This window comes from Haliotis cracherodii, unplaced genomic scaffold (genome assembly GCF_022045235.1).
Source record: "Haliotis cracherodii isolate W230 unplaced genomic scaffold, xgHalCrac1.p SCAF_27, whole genome shotgun sequence".
NCBI lineage: Eukaryota > Metazoa > Mollusca > Gastropoda > Lepetellida > Haliotidae > Haliotis > Haliotis cracherodii.
Window position 1 is genome coordinate 1,873,843 of NW_027266283.1, and position 10,923 is coordinate 1,884,765.

Here is a 10,923-nt window from a genome sequence, read left to right on the forward strand (position 1 = left end):
CTGGTTACCATGACGTCACAATCAAATGACATCACTAATGGCTCTGCTACTGAAGCTGTTAGCAGTACTTTTTACACTGAAGACACTGCTAATTACTGTCTCCAAATTGAAAAAGTTGGAAGAATGATGTTGGATGATAAATAAAATCTCACCCTCGTGTCTTTTGACATCAAATATATCAACACTTGTTGATAAAAGTGGCAAAAATCCTCGGCAAGCCTCGGAATTTTTCCACTTTTATCAACTCGTGTTGATATATTTGATATCAAAAGACACTCGGGTGAGATTCTCTATGAATCACACACATTACAAGAAGCAGCGATAGAAATTGGCACAACTCCTACTGCCAAACGGCCCGTAGCTAAGGTATCATCAGGACTGGGAGACATTTGTCACATTTCAAGGTGTTTGCTGTATGTTATCATTATAGTAACTAATGAATTAAAAATGTTAGTTTCTATCGCTGAGCATGTACATGTAGCATCTTTTCCTTGTATTCCCCATTACTTTTATATGATTATCTACCGATTTCGATTATTCATTGCAATTATCACAAAACAAACAAAGTATAGAGGCAAATACTCTTTTTACCTTGAAACATTGACATTCGCTTGTGTTGGTAATTTGTTTTCACTTTAAGATTATTAATCAACTATATAATTTTTGGTTATTTTTGTAATCAATCAAAACTACTTAATAACTAAACTAAAATAAAGTAATGTAACCATAAGTACGTTTACCCGTAGCAATGATTTGCTTGCTGAAATTGGAGAAAGCTTGCTTGGATAGGCTGTTCAAGTTTTTTCATTTTTTCCCCACCTCCTCCCTGGTCCTCTTGCGCATAAAACTGGCATCGAAGGTGTCTGTAATCATGTGTAATGTAAATATAACAAATCCATCAAATTACATTGAGATATTCAATCAATGTGTTCAGACTTGATATATTGCATTGGCACTTGTTATCAAGTGTAAGTACTGTATACGTATGTTTTTATTTTGACAATAACATAAGGCCAAAAAAAGACATGTTTCCATTTTCAGCCATTTCGATTCTTTCCTTAAATTGTAATTTGCAGTAGGAATGTCATGATTCAACAAAATATCGTTAATATTCTCAGACGATTTGGTACGCCATAGCCACTTTCCTGTATCGATTAAAAACAGTAATTGAATGACTTTGCTGGCAATGTATTTTATCCTTATTAATTTATGCTATATCTACATCGTACATGTAAACAAATTTAAGACACATTTACGAATTTCTGAGTGGTGATGACAGTTAAGTTCTTTTTCTGAAATAATGTATTGATTGAAATAAGACATTTCTGTTTTCAATATGAGACTAGATACTCATGACGTTTTAAGCCTTTTTGATAGGAATAATGCTCATTGAAATATCGCGGTACATATTGTATCGTGAACAGAGTATTGCGATTTGTATCATGGTAGGGGAAAGTCGTATTTTGACATCCCTAAAGTGCAGTATGTCAATGAAAGGAAGAATTGTATGTGATTTTGTATCCAAAACAAATGTTTACCCAAGTGATTTGGATCCAAAATCCTTGGTGAATTTCAGTATATATTAGTATATATATTTTTACATCCATAGTGCATAGAATATCAATATAATTAAATAAATTCATCAATTTCATAATGTTACTTTGCAGCAATAGAGCTTGCCTGAGCTCCATAGCTATATATATTACTAATTGATGCACAGGAAGACATTGATTTGTCTCTATAAGAAAGTGACATCTTGTTACTGTAAAAAAAGAGGCTAGTTAAATCAGTTAAACCTTAATTAACTGTATAATTGTGATAGTAAAGTGATGGAGCGAGTAATGTAAATTAAGGATACTAAAATTACTCCATGTTTTAGAAACCCTCGCCTGATGCAACACAGAATTGGTACAAAATGACATACTGTTTTGGGTACAAAATCACCGGATATGTTAGGTACAGAGTTGTGTTGGCAACACAATCTCCACATTCCGTATACAATAAAACAATAGGCCTACCACGGAGATGATAAATATCACAGTACAACTTGACAAAAACGAAAAGAAATTGTTTGGGTCTGAATGTCTCAATATGCCCGACATGTATTATTCCCGTGATATTCAACATACGAAGTGTAATAATGGAAGGTTGGAAAACGTCTAGGTTATCATTCCATCACAAGTATTCCTTGATAAACACTACATCCTTGTCTGCTACAAATGTATGTAAATTTAGGGATGACAGCAGCTAAATGTCAAGTAAACCCCTCAAAATAACACTCAGTACGCCAGGAGGTGATGCTAGGTCCAACTTTGCCCTCAAGCACCACCTTTGTGGCTGCAACTAGCTCCACCAGTAATAAAGACTCCTCCTTTTTGGCCGTCTCTTTTTCGATGCTTCTGTAATGCCCTGTGTAGCCGAGAGCTCACTCCGCCGTTTATTATCGTCTGCACTCTCCGGACGCTTTCCTCTCTCTTAGTCAAAAGAGTTCCATCTGTAGGCTAAACATTGCCGGGATTGCCGCGATTAGACCCGTAAAGATCCGGGATAGAATAGGTCTTCAGCAATCCATGCTTGCCGTAAAAGGCGACTATGTTGTCGTAAGAGGCGACAAACGGGAGCGGTCGTCAGGCTCGCTGACTTTGTTGATGCATGTCATCGTATCCCAATTGCGTGGCTACCCGTGAAGATTCCGGGGTAGAATAGGTCTTCAGCAATCCATGCTTGCCGTAAAAGGCGACTATGTTGTCGTAAGAGGCGACAAACGGGAGCGGTCGTCAGGCTCGCTGACTTTGTTGATGCATGTCATCGTATCCCAATTGCGTGGCTACCCGTAAAGATCCGGGGTAGAATAGGTCTTCAGCAATCCTTGCTTGCCGTAAAAGGCGACTATGTTGTCGTAAGAGGCGACAAACGGGAGCGGTCGTCAGGCTCGCTGACTTTGTTGATGCATGTCATCGTATCCAAATTGCGTGGCTACCCGTGAAGATTCCGGGGTAGAATAGGTCTTCAGCAACCTATGCTTGTCGTAAAAGGCGACTAACGGGATCGGGTGGTCAGGCTCGCTGACTTGGTTAATGCATGTCATCGATCCCAATTGAGTGGATCGATGCTCATGATATTAATCACTGGATTGTCTGATCCAGACTCGATTATTTGACAGACCGCCGTCAAATAGCTGGAATATTGCTGAGTGCGGCGTTAAACAACAAACCATCCAACCAACCAACCAATTCAGCGATCCATTCATAATTTTGTTACCGCCGGCTTCCTCTTACGCCCGATAGAATCTGTATAATCTGTATTGGTTGATAATCGAGTTCATTGTCGAGTGATGTTTATATTTAGCCTTTATCATTTTGATGACGTGACTACTGTTGTAGTCGTTGTCTCGGAGTCAGAAATCCATTGGCTATTCTGAACAAGCATTGTACGCAATTAAAGCTTAGCACGTAAAAGGACATTTGCAAAAAGATACGGAAATTATATAGGAAACATAAATATGATAACAAAGTCGAAGAAAACAGCCGGATCTGTTCAACATTGTTTTACACCATCAATATATCCATATGGCATATGTGTACACAACAGACAAATCCATTCATTTGCCTTGCCAAGCTAAAAAACGATTTGCATGATTTCTCTCGCATCCAAACTTGATTTTCAAAGGTTGTAGTGATTTTAAGATTTGAAAGTGATTACATGTACCTGTATTTATATCACCGTGTAAGTAAGGAGTGTTAACTCCTAACTTAGCCCCAAAAGACATCTTCACATTACTAACCTGGAGAACCATACGTTCCGAAGGTTAGGCAATTACGTGTCACAGATTGGGGGGTCCGGTGGTGGTTCAAGATTTCAATAGGGACCTCGAAGCCTCTGCATGCTGCAAAATACGACTAAATTACTGAATTCATATGAGGGTCCGTCTCGGTGACGAAAAACTCATTGCCATTCAAACCCTCCAGTGTGTGGCGTTTCTCACAATATCACGCACATGTTTATCTCGTCCAGGCTGAATATTTATTTCAAATGCTGCCGGAATATAGCTGGACATTGCTTGTGGTTCACTGAAGAGTACAAATGTCGACATACTTTTGTTATCTAACAGGAATGTATGTCATAGTCGTTGCTACCAATCTATGCGATTTAGTACTCATCTCCTCATATATTTCACTCGTATATATATACACATATCCAATTTTTATATATACCTCTCGACGTTCCCTAAATCTCATTAAGTGTGTTAAAACATTCCTATGTTATCGAATACCCTAAAATAAACGTGATTTTCTCAAATACCAGAGCATGTAGGTCAGGGCTGAGATATAAATATGCTTTATCAGTCTGGTCTATGACACTGAAGTGTCTATATACAGGCAGACAGTACAAAGCAGTCTTTTTTCTGTTTGACAAACGAAAGTAATGGATGTTCGACAGCTCCTTGCTCTGTTCCTGTTTTTCCTATCATTGTCATCAGCACGTGCACAGCGTCCTAACATCGTCTTTATTGTGGCAGATGACTTAGGTGAGTGTAGATAGTGCAGGCATAAAAAAAATTATTTGAAGCGAAATGCATCCTCAAATATGTCACTCTAAATGTGTCTCATTTTAAAGTATAGATGTTCACATGGTGACTAATTAAAAACGCCAAAGCCGAATGTTCAGGGAAAACTGTGTTTTCATACAGGCTGGAATGATGTTGGTTTCCGGAATCCTGACATGAAGACCCCAAACATCGACAGACTGGCCGCAGAAGGAATCATCTTCGAAAATGCATATGTCCAGCCTCTGTGTAGCCCGTAATTTGTTGTCATATTATTTTAATTAAGGATTGACTATGTATTGACCGCGAAAAGAACTGCAACAGTCATACTGTAACGAACCGGAGGTGAGGTGAGGTGAAATGGGGTTTAACGTCGCGTCCAATATTATTGCACTTATATAGTGACGTGCATGCACGTGTGTGTGTGTGGCTGCTTGTACTAGACCGGACTGATACTGATTTATAGTGCTAGCCCACTGAGATACCATGCCGCAGTTTAACATGAATACCCCACTCAGACACAGTATACTGACTCCGAGCCGACCAGTCCTTGTTTTAACTCCTAAATGCCGAGCGCCAGACAGGGTAACAAAAAGTACTATCTTTTAACGTCTTTTGGAATGACGCGGCCGGGGATCGAACCCCGTATATTCCGCTCTCCGGGCGGACGCTCTACCACTAGACCACGGAGGCGGTCATAACGAACCGGAACAATATGTCCGGGAGAAGGCGGCTGTTTCAAATGACATGGTCAGGTACCGTCATATTCAAATATTAGTTCCCTGAGATTGGGAAGACATAGTTGGAAAAAGACTGGTTCGAATTGAAACCCAAAGACACGAAATTTGTGGACCTACGTCTTCAGGGGAAAAACATGCAAGCGAGCCTGCACATTTGCTGTTTCATTCCTACTCGACTTTCGGCCTGAAAGGGTAGACAATGAATATGCCTGAATTTCGCTAATTGTCCTGTGATGACGATAACCATAAGGAGAAAGGGAATTCACTCGTCTGTAATATTGGGATTCCCTGACATTCCATAGTAATAAAAGTTGTACGCCTCGGTGGGCGTGGCTTAATTTGTTACATTCATTGGGAAATGAATGCAATGACACGTGACCAATTCAGCTAATCAGAATGAAGGAATAACAATGAGCACAACGAAAATTTAATTATTGAGACATAAGAAAATACTTTGATTGCATCTTCAATTGCATGATACAAAATATGACACAAACAGAAATAACTAACAGCAGACAATTATCTCAAACTAATTTGCTTCATGTTCACGCAGACCATAGATACACTTATCCATAAAACTCGTTGTATGCTGCAGTTTCGAATTTCCAAATCAGATTCAAAACATAAAGTATATATGTTTTTAAAAACAAAACAAAAAACAATTTCGGATACAAATTAAGCATGAACTGGTTTTAGGTGGATCTGTATTGTTGAATTACCTGTGTAACAATATGTCCATACTACATACAGGTATGTACATGTAGGTATCAGTACACTCATTGTTTCAGTTCCCGAACCGCCTTTATGAGTGGAATGTTTCCTTTCCATGTCGGCATGCAGGTAATTATGTCGTTGAAAATATTATTATCTTGACGTGCATAATCGGACTGAGCAAGATCGTCACACTATAGATCAAGACACATGCGGGAAATCCCCGAAAACGTGTGAGGGATAATTTCCAATTTAATCCCATCTCACTCATTGCTCGATCTGCTCTATAGTAGAATACAATATCTCACAAGATGTACTGTTTAAATTGCTTACACGTTACCACAAGGGTGAAATGACTCATTTACATCTAGTCTTCTTTCATAATTCACGTTCCTGATGAAACTGAATTTCATTATATATCACCTGAGAACATGGAAGAATTTCTCACACAGACAAAATCATATTCAGCATAGGGTACTGATGAATGGCCAAGCGGTGTGTGTGCCCCTCAACTATACATTCCTCCCCCAGGAACTGAAGGAACTCGGCTATGCTACACACATGATCGGAAAGTAGGTGTTGTGTTTCAGTAAAGCTACTTACAACTATTGACATTAACTGGACCAAATGAAAGCATGACATAATATAATAACTAGACCTTTGGATAACAACCAGGGATGTGTATCCTCATTCTAAGATTCATTGAGAAGTGTTTATGTTAAATCCACAGTGCATGCATTATGATACATAAGTTGCATTACTAAGTGTATGAATATTATATGCAATACAATTTCAGATGGCACCTGGGTTTCTGCAAGTGGGAGTGTACGCCAACGTTCCGAGGGTTTGATACTTACTTTGGTTACTATAACGCGGCTGAAGACTACTTCACTCACACTGTTGGTGCGAATTATTATTCTTGTCGTGTTGTCAGGAAGTGTATTAAAAACTTGGTTTCATGTATGTACGTTTCAATTAAACATTGTCAGCAGATAGTCTGATGTAAGTTTACTTCATATTTGTTCAGGAGGGTATCTAGACTACAGGGACAATGAACTTCCGGCAAGAAACTATTCTGGAGAATATTCTGCTGTAAGTATGCGAGGGCAATTTGTTATTAACTGCAGTTGACAATTTTAACATCAATCCCACTTGTCGTTTCAAACACATACTTTTTGTAACATATCTAAACCATCGGCAAATCGTTAATTGGTCTGAAGATTGTATACATTCCTATTATCATTTTAGTTCACCTTTGCCCAGAGAGCCGTTGACATCATCCATCGACATAATGTATCACAGCCTCTGTTTATGTACCTCCCTTATCAGAACGTGCATGCTCCTCTTGAGGTAATGAAAGTCACAGTATTGAAAATGTCTTCATACTACATTCCATCAACCATTCTTGTGAGCTGAATACGTGATATTGACTCAGCCAAGTGTATGCTAAACATGGCCATGTCTCTATGAACTATCTAAGAAATTTAGTTGCATTCTCCAGCAAAAATCAGTCTTTTTAACATTCCTGTCACTTTTATTATTTTAGAATGGTGTACATATGATGGATAGATAGATAGATAGAAAGATAGATAGATAGATACGATTGGAATAACTCATTATAATTTCAATTAATTTTTTTTGCTGACATGATTTTGTGTCACTGAGGGTGATTATGTATCTTTATGGCATTACATTGCATATGAACATGTTCCGTTTGCCAAAGAATGTACCCAAACGTTTGACGTCATAGGTGCCCAAGAAGTATGAGGATATGTACCCGAACGTGATTAATGAAGGACGAAGAACGTTAAGTGGTATGCAAGTTTATGTCTGCATTTTCCATCTTTTTCGTGACTGACTATTCTCTGGTGTCGACGTTTAATATTATATTTAAACAACTGCCTTTTGAATCCTCATATTCTGTATCTCGGAAAGCATGTCGATCAATTTTTGTTTTGATCAAATTTATATTACTTTTACAATAACTATTGTCGAGTTTTGAGTCGTATCCTTACGCGAGTTAGGATCCTCTGACTGGGCGTTCGAGTCCTTGGAACTGTACACTTCTCTGTAGACCTGCATTCAGTTCATACACCATGACATATCTGAAGTACTGTTCAAACCACTGACCCACGACTGTCATTCCAAACAGGAATGGTGTCTGCCTTGGATGAGGCAGTGGGAAATGTTACCAAGGCCCTTAAGGATCGGGGCTTGTTTGAAAATACTCTGATTCTATTCACCACAGATGTAAGTAGTCACATCAGTGTGAATGTTCAATTAACTATTTATAACTAGTTATGGTTATTCTTGATCATTAAATATACCTTGCCGAAACAATGCAATATTAGGCAGCAAATTACATCTTTGATTCATTGGTAATGGGTATCAAATCATGAATAAAAACAAGTGCAATTCCATGGCTAAAATTCAACAAGACACAAATCAGTTCTCTGAAACATTAGAAATACTACACATTTCACATTGAAACTGTTTGAACATATTTGCTTCATTTATTCAAACAGGCTTACGTAAAGTTTCCTTATATGTGGAATTTCTTATCTGGATGGATATCTTTCATGAAATTGCTAATCATTTCATGCTCCATTGGAATAAAACATATTGATCCTTTAGAATGGAGGCCCTATTGATGGGCATGCCAATAACTGGCCCCTGAGAGGAGGGAAGCACACAATTTGGGAGGGGGGAACGAGGGGGACATCCTTCATGTACGGTGCTGGACTCCAGAAGAGAGGGACTACATACGATGGGTAACACCACATAATACAATCAGACCCAACTCAAGAATCCGTGTTTTAATTAAAGTCTTCCGGTGATGACGTTCCAATATAAAAAAAAATGATAATCCAAGTTCGTATTTCAACAGACATATGGTTAGTCAGTAATAGACTGTCGGCTCTATCTAACTCCGTATCGAAACCCGAATGCAGGAAAAGTAGTATGTGCAGTATATCAATGTTCATGATTCCATAACATATGGACATGTTGTGACACAACTGTAATCTCGCTGTAGTAATTTTACTGCATGATAGTATATTTGAATTTTAATGAAATTATTTGTATACCCCTTATTGATTATTTAGTGCATAAACTAAAACTAATTGAAATGCTGTAGTCAATGTTTTGTGGATTTAAGCATGTGGCTTATTTCATATTTGAATTGCTCGTTCCTCTAAACAGGATGATCCACGCTGTCGACTGGAAGCCCACCTTAGTGTCTGCTGCTGGGGGAACTCCAGGTAGGGAGATTCTCTTTCAGATGTCCCTGATTATTGTCACACTTGCAGTCATGAAAGAATCAGCGAGATGATTTTGTGTGAGTTGTTAAATTGATAAACTGAACAATCGCTGGCAATGTAATGTTTACTGCCTTACATTGTATCTGGGGTACAGAAACTAACATTGATGGAATGAGTCACTGGGATTCTATTCGAAACGGTCTCCCCTCATCAAGGACGGAGTTTATCTACAACATTGACGACTTTGAAGTTCCAGTGGAAGGACATGCAGGAATAAGGTAGTTCATACATGCTTTTCCTTTAAAAACATTACGGTCAACAGGCTTTTACCTAAGTGATCTGGATATTCACATGACTGATCAACTACCTTCTTCAAATGCAATATCACATGACATTGAATGCAGTCAAATGATTATCAAAGAAATAACCATGTTTGGCATCTGTGTCTGTATTCTTGTGTCTCAGAGTAGGAGACTACAAGCTGATCCTGGGGTACCCTGGAGGTCCTGATGGCTGGCACAAACCCATGAACAGAACCCAGGATGACATATATGTAGAGAGAGTTTACACCAAAGGAGACGAACCAGTCCAGCTCTTCAACATTCGAGGTACACAATTAACTTAAAGGTCTGAGTAAAATTCGAGTCTTTACAAGATCCCCCCACTGCCTCCACAGTAGATATGAGCACATATATGCTCTGCCCGATGATCAACTTATTGTGTGTTTGGTTATGGCTCGATCCCCCAATAGTGTGCATTCAATACCAAGTAGAACAAAATACCCGGTTCGCTTTAGGTTGTCATTAAATGTATCTGTCGTTACATGCAGCATCACCATCACACACATAATCCTGTGAGGTTGTCTGGGGTTTAAGGCGCTCGCTCATCGTGACGATTCCTCGTAGGTACAATTTGTGAACAACTATTCTGTAGTCCCCATTTTAATATTGCTAGAATATTGCCTAAATCGGCGTAAAACCCAACTGGCTGACTCATCCAGTCCACATACTGCATACTGTTACCAGAGCCTAGAGCTACATATCAAGATGAAATCATATTGCTACGAGCTCTCTGGCCCTTGTTAACAAATACCCTGATCTATATCCAGTGGATCCGACTGAGCACTACGACTTTGCACAGCAGATGCCGGACATGGTGGCAAAGTTACGTGCCCGATTTGAGGAATACAAGAAAACGATGATGCCAGCCAATTTCCCCAGACAGGATCCTGCATCTGACCCCAGAAAGTATGGAGACGCTTGGAGCCCCGGGTGGTGCTAATCAGATGTACTTATGTCAATAATTTTATTGATCATCCAATTATTCTATAATGTGTATTTTGTAAGTACATAATAAAGGAAATTTGCTGCTAATTAACATTCATGTTTATTACGTCACAGTCATGGTTACTGTGATTAATTAATTAATGACTGGTTAAGCCTTTGTTAGAGTTTGTGAAAGAATGTTATATATGCCTCCTTCCAGTAATATCCCAGCTGTTTCATGAGGGCCAATTCTTTGAAAACATGTCCCATTAATATATCAATTATTGCTGTATCATGCCTTTAATATGTTATATATCTAATGGTGCAAAAGAGCTTAGCAAAAACGTTCGCAGAAGAAATCAGAGGAACTTCTTGGTTCGAAAATCGTTCGACCATCATAT

At 38.7% G+C, this 10,923-nt stretch overlaps 1 protein-coding gene across 1 annotated transcript; it reads left to right on the forward strand.

Moving 5' to 3' along the window:
• Positions 1–4,425: 4,425 nt before the first annotated feature.
• LOC139473200 (arylsulfatase B-like) lies at positions 4,426–10,538 on the forward strand. The gene is made up of 14 exons (XM_071255723.1): positions 4,426–4,528; positions 4,691–4,802; positions 6,075–6,126; positions 6,466–6,569; positions 6,794–6,900; positions 7,025–7,089; positions 7,246–7,347; positions 7,748–7,811; positions 8,150–8,247; positions 8,632–8,768; positions 9,199–9,257; positions 9,412–9,535; positions 9,723–9,865; positions 10,366–10,538. The coding sequence occupies exons 1-14, from the start codon at positions 4,426–4,428 to the stop codon at positions 10,536–10,538; spliced, it is 1,443 nt and encodes a 480-aa protein (XP_071111824.1).
• The last annotated feature ends 385 nt before the right edge of the window (positions 10,539–10,923 follow it).